Raw genomic sequence first — 12697 nt, 5'->3', positions numbered from 1 at the left:
TTTTCCTAATCTTTCCTTCCTGAAAATGAAAGGAAGAATGTGATATTCATTTTCCACGGAGACCAGGATATTGGATCTAGCCATGAAAAGAATGCTTAAGTAGCTCATTTCCTGGTCTTTGACGCCCTCAGTCACTACAAGCTCCCCCGATCAATGCAATGAGATGTGCTATTTATCTATCTTGACTCGAGATTGGAGCATATATATATATATATATATATATATATATATATATATATATATATATATATATATATATATATATATATATGTGTGTGTGAAATTAGATGGTGACTTGACTTTTTAAAGTTATCCAATCATGTAAAAGGGTTGTTTGATATAATAGATGGTTAAGAAAAAAACAAGATAAAAAAGGTGATTGATATTTTTGTCATTTGGGCAACGTTTGATGCACAAAACGGTAAAATTATTTTGGAAGAAAGTAAGCTTAGAAAGACCCGACTTTTTTGCATGGGAATTTTACTAGGAATTCCTGTGTTTGATATTGCAGGGGAAAACAGTACGAAGGGGGGCAAATTTCTTTGATGCACATTATTTTTCCAATGCATCAAACGGAACATTAATATTAATTTCTATCTTCTTCTCTCAGCTATGTATTTACATGAAATTGAAAACCTTAATCAAATGTCTGAGTAACGTTGAATATCATAGCAACCATTCACTTATATATATATATATAATATAATATAAAGAAGGGGATGAGAATCGGATGACATTGAAGTTAAACGGGTGTCGCGAGTGGGCAGGATTTGTTTTTGCTATTTATAAATTTTGTATGGTTACGTAGTGTGTTGTTATTAATGAAGAAAACTGGCATATGAAAGCAACCCCATGACGTTGATGCCCCAACTGACAAATTGCAATGAAATCTGGTGCACTAGTGTGTGGTTATCTGTTGAGATTCACTCAACTTCTCTTTTGACTCAATTGAAAAGGGAAAGTTCATTGTACAAAAGCAGTTATATAGTGCTTCTTCTTTTCAACATAGGGAAATGATTTTTTTAAAATCTTCTTTGCGATATTTTGGATGAACAGGAGAAGCATTTTATCATATTGTGCCGCAGAAAGTAGAAACCTATGTTCTTCTTCTGATTTTCTCGGAATACCACGTCTGATTTTGGTGCTTCGAGGTGACACCCAATGTGATCATAGTCGAGAGAGAAAAGAAAAAGTCGGAAAAAGTCAAAAGTTTCACATGTACTACCAATCATGGTGTTGGTTGGCAAAAAAAAAAAAAAACCCAGAGAGAGGAAAATTTGAATCTAAATTTAAGTCTGAATTAAACAAGATTTAAATGATCAAATCTGATTATTGATGGGTGTTTGGTATGAAAAATATTGTGTTTTTGAAGTTTGGAACTTTTATAATACCTATTTCAAAACACAGTATTATTATTTTGTGGAAAATAATATCTATAATCACATCATGTTTTTCCAAATTAAAAATGTGATGTTTTATCAAACAAATGCTCATTCCAAAAAAAAAAATACTTTTTTAAATTGACTTATTAATGTTTTACCTAGTCGTTTCTTGCATGGCATTTTTAAAAATAAAGTTACAAAAAACCGCATATATTCACAAGCTTCTCTCAAGATTTTCATATCTGGACATTTAAAAATGTATGAAACTTCTCAAATGAAATGAACAATCCAAGAAAAAAAAATTGTGCTTTGAATTAAATTTTCCAAAAATTTTGAGAAAGGAAAAGGAAATTTTTAAATGATGTGTGATACCTGGATCTAACGTCGCAGGCTCATATCCACTTTAATCCGGTTTCCGTTTTCACCTCCAATCAGGGCCTTCCACGTCGAAGGTGATGTCCTTTTTCGTCCAACCTGGAGTTGACATCCCGTTGACCAAGGGTGGTAAGGTGGAGCTAGGCTAAAAGAGCGTGCATCTGCACCTCGTAGAATATCCCGTGGGCTAGCGAATCCGGTGGAGAAGAGGAGAAGAGAAGGATTTTTCCGATCCGATTTCCGGCACACTCCGGCGGCCTGCCCCGGCAGGTTCCCGCCAAAATGCTGCACGGAGTGGGGAAGCTGGACCGATGCCTCCCTCCCGTCCCTGCCATCACCTCTCTCTCCCTCGCATGCGTCGACGGCGTTGTTGCCGCCATCGCTTTCTCCCAGGTCCCTCTCTCCCTCTCTCTCCCCTTAGGGTTTTGAGGTGTTGGATTTGTTTTTTTTTTCTCATGTTTGGTTTTTCAGTTGACTTTCTCTGATTGTGCTACTAGGTTTCTTGGTTTTGATTCTTCTTTTCCCTTTTCGTTTATCATTTCTTATTTCTGGATTCCTTTGTTGCAGCTGTTGAGGATACATTTGCAGAATAGGCAGGTCGGATGGACGCGCCAGAAGGTGAGCTCGATGGAAGTATTGTAGAAAAAAGTTTCATTTCTTGTCTCATGGAACTGCATCTGGGTTCATTCCGATAATTTTGGTGTGTTTTTACTTCTAATTTATGTTTGGATGAAATAAGATGTGACTGGTGGTGAAATTGTTATTGCTGTTGTCTAGCCTCCGCCATTTCGAGCATTTGTTAGAATTTGGATTATTTTTGGTGCTCTTCGTAGAGTTTGAGATCATGGTAATCATGTGGATTTGTTGAGGGCTTAAAGATGTGGAGTAGAAATTGGAATTGGTTGGAAAAGATTGAATGGGCACAATGTGGTGCTTACGATCTTTTAATTTGATAGCGGACATTACTAGCTCTCATGTGAATTGGACATTACGGAATCTCTCTATGCGTTTTGAATCCTTTCTTTTTTATACTGTTCGTTGTTGTTAATTCTGCATGGGAAGTAGAAAAATCAAATCGAGCCTTGTTGGGTCCAGGATATTAAGTTCACATTTTGTCTGCTGAACTATGTTTGTCAAACTAAAACCAGACTGAATTGCACTGTTCAACTTGCTATAGCTGAAGTAACTGGATTTCTATATTTTTCATTAACTTTAGAAATATATGGTTTTGACATTCGAGGTTTGTGTCTTAACAAGCTTGCACCATGACAATGGGTATCTTCATGCAGGTTTTCCATCTACTGATCGGCTCTTCCAATGTTGGTATGGCTTTCTTTTTATGGTTTTGTTATGAGGGTCATAAAATTATTTTGTATAGTGGAACGGGCCAATGTCAGTATGACCGATCCTACAGAGCATACTGGCATGTTTAGCTCCTGTAAACTTCTCGCTAACCGTCCAAGATACTGGTGGCGGTGTTGTTAATTTCAACTAATAGTACAAGATCATAAAACTGTATAAAAAACAACAAAACCTACCTTTCAGTTTGAATTTCTTGGACCTGACTTGTGCCACCTTGGTGCCCTTCATTGTTCTTGCTGTTTATGTGTTTTAAATGCCTGTTGGTTTTGCAGGTTACATGATCTATTTTCTCCTAACTCTTCTTGCCAACAGTAAAGGATGGTCATGTTGGTCACATGCTTGTGGATTCATCTTCATGGGTATACTATGCCATACTCAAACTTTAAAATAATGAGTTTGATTTTCTCTTGTTCATGAATAGCGTCTTGAAGTTGAGGGATTGTCGCCTGATATCCTTAACATGTCTTCCGCAGCCTTTCCACAAATTCTCTTCATTGCAACGTTTCTTCTGCTTTTGTCATTCTGGTAAGCTTTGAAGTTCTTTGTTATAATGCTTGCAAACTGATTCCACCAATGTTACATTTGGGACAGTGACAACCATCAGATGGCCATTGCAAAAGGAACAATTTATGAGTGGCAATCTTTTGGAGAAACATGTATTATCTTTCTAGATGTCCTATAGCTTATGAAACTATTAATGTTCCTTGTCAAGTTCACAGAGATTCAGGGATCTAACTTTTTCTTTTATTGGACTCTTTAGGACAGATGAGCCCAGTCACCAATAAATTTCTTTATGACAAGGAACCTAAATTATCATTAAATTTCTATCAAAATGTTCGGTTGAGGGACTCACATCCCAGGGACATAGACCTGTGAATGTCTTCGGATTGATTGTCCTTTCTCTATGTGCAACATGTTTTGTCTTTATCTTGCAATTCATTACTGTGGATTGCTTTGTTACAAGACAACATTTATCATGTTGTTTTATAGGGTCGACCTTTGCCATCAGGCGAATGATGTGGAGGAAGATGAAGATGATTCTATTTACCAGTTGTTAATGGAAAAGTCAAAAACCAGAGCAGGTGTTCAGCATGTAGAAAGTCGTAGAAAGTGTTGCCCTGTGCTCGCCATGCATATCGGAAGCCGACAGAAAATTGTAATACTGGTAGGTAGTGTCAAGGATTATCTTGTGTTGCTGCCAGTTGACCTCTATCAATGGATTTCAAATCCAAATACTATGGTGCATTCTGCTTTTGCTGTGAGACCAGCCAAGGTGCCATTGCTAATTCTGATATTTATTCCCTTTCCAGGTAACTTTATTTCTGTTCTGTTTAGCAATAGCAACAGCAGTGCTCGTGTGGGTTGGCATGGGGAAGAATCCTATTGATTCATCATTGGTAGCACGGGTATGGGCATCTGCTACATTGTGCAACATATATTGATTTTGCAATTTTCTTTTAAAAGTTATTTCTAAACTTGTGAAACGTTTATTAATGGATGCAATAGTTTTTTCATTTCAAGAATATAGACATGGCCTGCTTGGATACCTTAGATCGTGCTTGAGAAAAAATTCTTTTGGAAGAGAGTCGGTCTTTGTGTTGACAAATAATCTATTTTTCCCACAAAAAAATGTTCTCACATGACTAGCAACACCAGAAGCCAACCCATGAACTTGCTCTGAGCCTGTGTGAATGGCTTAGCTTATCTGGTCAAGAAGTATCAGAAATAAAAGAATGATTTCTTGTGCATTCAGTTATCTGAGAAATATATGTTAAAAGCACATTAGCCAACCGTGTAAGGGTGCTATGATCATTGTACACAGTCTTGACTATCTTTGGCAGTGGTGTGACAGGACCGATGGTATTGTTTATTTTGTTTGGTGCGATTTCTTGTGACTGGAACTTGAACCCTGGGTTGACATCATCAGATATTTGCTATCTCAGTTGCTCTGGTCTTAGATCGCATGTAAACAGAACATACCATTGCAGCATCTTTGAAATTCAATTAGCTTTTGACATAGAGGATAGGAGGAGGGTCCCTCTCATCTGATGCAGGGCAGGTTGGATCAGAAATTCATTCACTTGCTTTATATCAGGGATCTAAATCTCATGCTTAGGATTATGTACTTAAAACACATCAGGTAGGAGTGTGGCCCTTGCCACATGGGCCAGCCGTGAGCAAGCTTAGGTCCTCATACATTCATCCTTAGGCATTCAGATGTTGCCCTTCGGACATATTTGACTGCCTGCAAGATCTGAGTGTATGTGGATCAAGATGTGGGCCCATGACTTGAGCAACTGAGCTGCACATGTTATAAATTCGAGATATCACCTACATTTTAGCCTTGAACTGAAAAATTGAACAATTCATGAGGTTTTTGAAAGGGATGTTGTTCAGACCAGCAGTGGTCTAAGCCTCTAAGGAACTCATTGCCATATCATATGCAGGAACCCCTTTTTTGGGTTTTACAATGAAGTTTTGTCCATCCTAAACTGCAAATGAATGGGTGATGTCCATCGAGTTGTTTTTCTTCCTCATTTGCTACTTGGTACATAGAACTATTAGCCATTAGGCTATTACTTGTTGTCGCATTATTAAATCAATTAAGTATCCTTTTTTGCAGGTTTACTTGGATCTTTTTGCTGCAGTGATGCTTGTCCTTGCAGCGGGTTTAGCATGCTATGGTACTCAATGTTTTGCTGGCTGCCTTAGCTGTTTCTTATGTACCATTGCATCAATAGTACATTTTTCCATACAACTCCTTTTGCTAGTTTCGTTTGCAAAAAGAGTTTTCTGATGAGTCTTCCTTTTTGGGAGGCTTACCATGTCCTGGAGATGTAGGACTTCTCCTTCTGACCTACTTTTGATCCACCATCAGTTCACCATTGATGGTTTCATTCCACTGGGTGAATGCAAATTAACCGGCACCTGTTCCAAATTTTTATGATGCCTGCTTTGATAAACCATTAGTTCACTAGAGATTGCTCCTTCCACAGTGTAACATTAAATAAACTTTCAGATTTTCTGCCCACACTAAACAATTGTAGTTAAGGTTCAGTTTGAGAGCCTGTTGTCAGGGTATTATCTGGGAGGAGTGTGGAAATCCTATTGTCCATTGTAATCAGCTTGACAAAACATAGGACAAGAACGTTTTCATAGTGCATTTGCTGAGTCAATTCTCTAATCCAGCTAAACTGTCAATAGGTGGTAGTTATCAGTTTCTATACCAGCTACCACTATTATGGTGTTTTTTCCAGCTTCCTGTTTATTAACTGCATGTGTCTGAAACACACTACCTTGATTCCTGGAATGTTGGGTGTGTGGTAAGTATGATGCTGGAGATTCATGGGGCCTTGCAAACAGTTATCCTGGGAGCGTGAAATGCCCTTTTTTCTGTTTGAGGATCTGAATCCATAATTGCATCCTCAAAAGTTCTCTCAAACAGTTCCTAGTATGTTCTTTTCAATTTGAGTTGTTCCACATTTTCCTCCCTACATCAATAGAAATTTATCTATAGTTACAATGCTCTATGAAGTGGCTTTCATGCTTTGAAATGATTTATGCTGTGACGTGCTTAAAGCGTTGACTCTTCTGGCTTACACGACCCCCTTTATGTTTGCACATCAAGCTGATGGACAAGTTTGGTCTTGAATTCTTGTCTGCACCTTGTACTATGGATAGGTTTCTCCTTATCATTTGAGATGGAAAAGCATCGCATTGAAGTGGAACTATTTCCTAAGTTATTGAAGCCATGTTTGGTTAAAGTGGTTGGTTAAAGTGGTTTTTCTAGAACATTTCTCTTGAAAATTGAAAAATGAAGTGAATGGTTACAAATAAGGTGCTAAGCTATTTTTAGTGCCTTTCCTGCTCTAAGGGCAAGGGCTAAACTCAAACATGTTCCAATGATGTAAGGACGCCAGTTGTACAAAATCAATTTATAAATCCATTGGTGAATTGCATGTGAGAACGTGAATGTTATTGATGTTTACCCCTGAATAGCCTTAGGTCACTATATGTCTTCTCTTCCTTGCTTTCCTTTGCATAATATTTTAGATTGCTGTCCATTTCTTATTATATTGTAATGCTTAATTAGTTGATATAGATATCCTAGAAAGGTTGTGATATTCATATTTCCCCATTTTTTTTCTTTTTGCCAAGTCAGGTTCCTTATTGTTCTCAAAAATGAGCAAAGTGAGGTCTGAAAGGGCTTCATCAGAGATCCGGAAGGTGATTCCTGTGCTACTCAGGCCTTTAACCGATAACTTGTATGATTATTATTATGGTCAACTGTGATGAAACACATACTTCGGCAATTCCACCTTTTTAAGTGGACTGCAGATTGAAATGTTGTCTTGATACTTTGATTGGATAATGTTGTAAGTAAAATAACAAGAAAAATTGTTTATATGAGAACATATTGCTTATATGACAACATATCATAGTATTATTTATTTATTTATTTCTCCAATTTAAGTATTCTTATGTATAAGAATAGTGGTAGTTTTGGGAACTTATGTTGTGTAGATCTATATTGTACAGATACCTTTCTAAGTATTCCTCCTTTAACTGATATATATATATATATATATATATATATATATAGCCCATTCCATTGTATCTGTGCATTTGGTTCAAATGCTTTTACTTGTGGAAGAAACATTCATGAGAAAATTCGATTCCATTTTTATGCTGCTTAATGTAATAATATGGGTACTTCTTGACACATTAAACCCCTTGGTTTTCCTGAGCGAGTTCTTCAGCTTATGTCAATGGTAGCACTGCCAATAGATGTTAAAAATGAATTTTAGCCTCACAAGCATCTATATCTGACCTGTTTTCCAGATTCTCCCCCATCTTGCTTGTTGTTCTGACATTTTCAACCTTGTATGCAAGTGCAGGTTGCAGGACTGGCAGCAGTCTCTGTTGTATGTTTTACAATATGCGCTCTGATAGCTCTTGTTACAGATATTCCTGTAAGTGGTCAATGCTGAGGAAAACTTCTCATGATAGCTATGAAATTCAGTATAGAGCATTTTTTTAAAGTAATTATGCTTCTTGTTACAGGTTTTGAATAATTGGCATTCTAAAGACACAGATGCTGTATACTCATCCCTCCTAATAATTCTATATTATTTTATAGGTACTTTCTTCTCTTTGTTATTGTAATAATATTGGTTTGTTTATGTTTGTTATATTTCTGCAGTTCTGAAATTTTCTTGAAGCACACATGGAATGTGTGTCAAAACGGTTTTCTTGTACATCACCAATTTAACATAGAATAAAGAAGGGCAAGACAAGCAGCTGCAGACAAGGGCCGCCCCTCCACCTGGCTACATTTTTGGACTTGGGACCTTCAAGTTGTAGAGCATAGTGTAATGGCTATCTTGTCATTACACTGCCTAAATTTTCCCACGCTTCAGAAAAGAAAAGGAAACTGCACAGCCTAATCAGTAAGAAAAAAAAGTTGTGTGGCCATATAGGAGGAACACTCGAGGAAAGTACGGTTACAGCTTTGAATGTGGCAAGAACGTCTTCTCCGAACTCTTTACAGTATCAAGCAGTAGTCCTTTGCCTCCGAAAACAGTTGGAACGGTGATGTCCATAAATGAAGTTGCCGTAGAGGCATCAAACTCATGCTGGGTGTTGGATAACCCTAAGAGAAAGACCAAATTTTACCGTCCAAAGGCCTTTCTGAGTACGAGTGTCTTTTTATTGGCGTTTCACCAAATTTTTATCACTGTTGAATGTTTCATTCTCTGCTTATATAAGCCTGAATCGACACTTTCTTTATGATCTTTTGGTTCGCTGTAAATCTAGTCTCTTGGTTAAATGTTTACTGCATTTTCATACCGTATCTTTTATTTTTGTGGTTATTTTATGTAACATTCTCATTCTTAGCGCATTTTTTTTTCTATTAGTACGTGATGATTTGATATCTTAATTGCCTTCTAGGTTCATCTGTGCCATCAAGTACAGTGTTGTGGGTCATGAGAGACACGCCACCTCGGCCAACAGTTAACGTCTCACCATCTAGTCCTGCGACCATTATCACCGACAGAAGGATGCCATCTCCGGCTCCTCAGCGCTGGATTACCTCAACTGGTGCGCAGAACCAGGTTTGTCCATGCAAAGAAAGCTTGATTATACCTTGTTAACTGCTTGCTTATGTTGTCTAATTGAGGCGTTTGATGTTACCTTCGCAGGTACTAAGAGCAAGTCCAATATGAAAATTTTGCTTAAATCACTTGCATTAACGGATAAGCTGAAAAGACAGAAGCTGAAAAGCGTCCAGCAAGCTTCCTGGAGTTCTTATGTTGGAAAACTCAAATGAGCGAATGCTGGCTTTGGCAGATGAGATGGCCACGTTCTGCTCCGGCCAGCCCACACGCAACCGGTCCTGACTTGATATGCCTAATGAGTGCAGCCTCTGGAGTTGGCCCTGTATATGGCGCAGATTGACCGAGTTCTGGTCGATCAAATGTAAATTAGTGCGTGAATGTCATGTTTCTTTTAATTTTTCTTCGAACTGAGCAAGATGTAATAAGACAACAGCACTTTTGCTAAAGTGATGGAGCAGATTTCTCCGTTCCTGTTAGTTAAACTATTAGGCCTTTCGTAGAGTTCATTTTTTGCTTAAGTAGATACTTTAGGCTAATGTGAAATTGCTGTTCCCTTTTTTTTTCAACAAATAACTGCTAGTGACCTTTGGGCAACAGGAGCAGAAACATGATTTTTCTTTGTTCTACGGTGCTCTTCCTTTCCATCTCTCGCCCGGACAACATACTCCCGTATGACATGCCCGTACCATATTTCTGTTTAAACTGCCTACTCCCAACTGCGTCTTTCACTTGCCTACTCGCAACTGCGTCCTTCACTTGCACTCAGGTGGATTACACTTGCACTCACACTTCAGTCGTCTACAACCTTTGCTTGCTAAGAACTTCCAACCCACTTACAGAAAATTGATTTTGAACACATGCAAATGTAAGCTACGCAAGGCTAAAAAGTTACAGACGGCTTGATGGGGTAATGCACATGCGGTGCCAAAATGCACATATACGGACGTAACTCGAAAGGAAAGATATCAAGGTTAATTGACAATTTTTATTCCATAATCAGCGGTAGTCCAAGACTACAAAAGTCCAAGTAGATAGATTTAGATTTCCTAGTTCGAGGGGATGAAACAAAATTTATGGTGAACCCTTTCAGGAAAGAGGCGAGAAGTGCAGAAACAAATTTAAGAAATCGAAAATGGATAGCCCAGTAAAGATTGTCTATAAAATCCACAATTGATATGCAAAAAGTCCTACAAGTCGTGCCCAAACCATAAACGTGCCTTCTACCATCAACGTCCATCAACATTGCAAAAGACAATTTTCAAATAAGACACTTGGTTAAATATACCCATACATCAGTTGAGAGAATTAAGTCAAAAACCATATTAGTATACATGATTCGAGACAGAGGAAATCTGGCTCAGTAAGTAGATGGTCAGCAAGACAAACTCATTTATACTCTTTGTACTCAAAGCAACAGGAATTTGACCAGCAACTACATGAAGCCCATAAAGGAACAAATAATAATGGTAGTGGCAGAAACCTCTAGGTTATTCCATAGCAAATCCGGTGCCACCACCAATGACAACACCTTCTATCCGACAGAATCAACCAATCGCGCAATGCTCACTCTAAGAACTCAAACTGGTTAAATAAGATGATCGCATCAAAATTTCACTGCCAACATGCAGAAACTGATCCAGCATTCAAAATTTCTCAGCCATTCTAGCAGAGACTGCTCTCAACTTGGAATAGACCTTACCTGCTGGGGATCCTAAAATGAGACTACACAAAGAATCTCTGGCGACTTTAATGTTTAAGAAGGACCCAAGAATGTGTATCTTCGTGTCTGCTATCACTATTCGAGTTCTCGTCGAATTCTCAATAGCAAACTTCGTCTTGCCACCTTTGCCAGCTAAACGACCAATTGCCCGAGAAAGGTGCTCTCCTCTCAGAGTCTTAACATCCTTTATCTCAAAGGAATCTACATACAGATCATCGAGCCGAAGGAGGGCAATGGCATCTGGAATGTCAAAACCTAGCATGAAAGCGTGCACGAAATCAGCACATTTTTGCAGGTTACTGATGTCCGGTGTGTCTGCCCGTGTCTTCAGTTCCACTTTCCTTGTCTGAAAATTCACAGCAATGCAACTCGGTGATCAGTGCTACTGTAATAAGACATACACCCACCAATGATTATTTCAAGGTTCATAAGCACAAAGAACTCGAGCTTAGTATTGTTTCAAAAAATTCAAGCAACTTCACTGCCACTATTGATACCAAGTCCTCTTGAAATACAAACTCCTCCAACAGGGCATTACCTAAAGAAAGAAGGCCACAAGAGATCCAATTTGCTACAGACTTTATGATGAAACTAATTATATAGAAGCATTAACTGAGTTGATACCCTACCGCGGAAGACATCACTAAGCAGACGAACAAAATATTGTAATAACAAGAAGAAAAAAAAAAGGAAGAGAAACCAATTGAGGACAATCCAGTTAGTTTACCTTAACATGGAGCCTATATCCGTCTATATTCTCCTCATAAGAGAGAGCAAAACTTCTACGGCAATCCTAAATTCAGACAGACAAAACTAAAATAACATGACAAACTATCAGAGGGACAAGACACCCAAGGCAAAAGCCAAAGCATAAGGAAGACGAATCGACCAGCCTCCAGAAGCCAACAAAAGAAAAAAACAACAAACAGAACCCATTAAGATCACGAAAAATTGAAGTAGGCCAGATCACTTCCTAAAACCCCAACAAAATCTTGAGGAAAAATCCTTTAGAGAAGGTGGGTAGGGCGCCAAAACCAACCTTGAGGTTCATGCGGATGTCGATCTTCATCTGCTCATATATGGGCGTATATATGTCCATCCACGCCTTCTTCAGAGGGGTGTAGCGGTGCGGGGGAACAGACACCTTCCGGAACTGGACCTGCCCACCGGACATCTCTTGCGCTTTGAGGGGCTCGAACTTCGGTTTGATGGAGAAGAGGGCCGTCTCCTTTCCCCGATTGGCGACTCCGGCGTCGACTGCCATCGACTCCGACGATTCCCTCTGCTCCATCTCGTTCTCACTCTCTCTCTCTCCCTCCCTCCCTGCCTTTCTTTCTCTCCCCAGAAAACCCTAACGGGAGAGCAGCCGCAAAAATACTCTTCAAGGGTTTGCTTGGAAATTTTATAAAAGCACGTCTAACTTTGATGGAATGACCAAAGAAGACTCAAATTCATATTTTTCATGTAACCACTTACTTTTATGCTTCTCGCTTCACACTGCTTTCCTGAATTTCCGGTGCAAAGCTACTGGGAGAGTGGGCTTTGATTTTGTTTCTTTAGTGTAATGTTCTTCAGCACATTCACTTTCTTCTTGGCTTACGCATACTTCTCGCGTCCTTTTCATTTACTGATACTTATGATGCGACAAGCACGCAATTCTTAAAATGAATTGACAGTGTCTTGCAATATGAATGTTAGTTTTTAACCATTAAAACAGATTGTACGTTATACTAAAAAAG

General features: G+C 38.6%; 2 protein-coding genes across 2 annotated transcripts; one reads left to right on the top strand and one right to left on the bottom strand.

The window, feature by feature from the left end:
* The first annotated feature begins 1926 nt into the window (after nucleotides 1-1926).
* Nucleotides 1927-9714, top strand: LOC116248906 (tobamovirus multiplication protein 1). The gene is made up of 13 exons (XM_031621936.2): nucleotides 1927-2150; nucleotides 2325-2375; nucleotides 3047-3080; nucleotides 3392-3478; nucleotides 3593-3644; nucleotides 4110-4284; nucleotides 4430-4525; nucleotides 5743-5803; nucleotides 7282-7346; nucleotides 8018-8092; nucleotides 8184-8259; nucleotides 9072-9235; nucleotides 9323-9714. The coding sequence occupies exons 1-13, from the start codon at nucleotides 2040-2042 to the stop codon at nucleotides 9344-9346; spliced, it is 1071 nt and encodes a 356-aa protein (XP_031477796.1). The 5' UTR covers nucleotides 1927-2039; the 3' UTR covers nucleotides 9347-9714.
* A 779-nt stretch (nucleotides 9715-10493) lies between these two features.
* Nucleotides 10494-12313, bottom strand: LOC116247093 (uncharacterized). Its single transcript, XM_031619053.2, has 2 exons — nucleotides 11998-12313; nucleotides 10494-11304 (listed from the first exon to the last, which is right to left on the bottom strand). Exons 1-2 carry the CDS (start codon nucleotides 12247-12249, stop codon nucleotides 10882-10884), a joined length of 675 nt encoding a protein of 224 aa, XP_031474913.1. The 5' UTR covers nucleotides 12250-12313; the 3' UTR covers nucleotides 10494-10881.
* Nucleotides 12314-12697: the final 384 nt, after the last annotated feature.

The sequence above is a fragment of the Nymphaea colorata genome, chromosome 2 (genome assembly GCF_008831285.2).
Source record: "Nymphaea colorata isolate Beijing-Zhang1983 chromosome 2, ASM883128v2, whole genome shotgun sequence".
Lineage (NCBI taxonomy): Eukaryota > Viridiplantae > Streptophyta > Magnoliopsida > Nymphaeales > Nymphaeaceae > Nymphaea > Nymphaea colorata.
The sequence above is the reverse complement of the archived record's forward strand: the minus strand, read 5'-3'. Positions and strand labels throughout refer to the sequence as shown.

Coding starts and splice junctions, on each gene's coding strand:
- LOC116248906 (XM_031621936.2), top strand. CDS start 2,040: ATGCTGCACGGAGTGGGGAAGCTGGACCGATGCCTCCCTCCCGTCCCT. Junction 3,645..4,109: donor CTTCTGCTTTTGTCATTCTG/GTAAGCTTTGAA, acceptor GTTGTTTTATAG/GGTCGACCTTTGCCATCAGG. Junction 7,347..8,017: donor CTTCATCAGAGATCCGGAAG/GTGATTCCTGTG, acceptor ATGCAAGTGCAG/GTTGCAGGACTGGCAGCAGT.
- LOC116247093 (XM_031619053.2), bottom strand. CDS start 12,249: ATGGAGCAGAGGGAATCGTCGGAGTCGATGGCAGTCGACGCCGGAGTC. Junction 11,305..11,997: donor ACATCCGCATGAACCTCAAG/GTTGGTTTTGGC, acceptor GTGAATTTTCAG/ACAAGGAAAGTGGAACTGAA.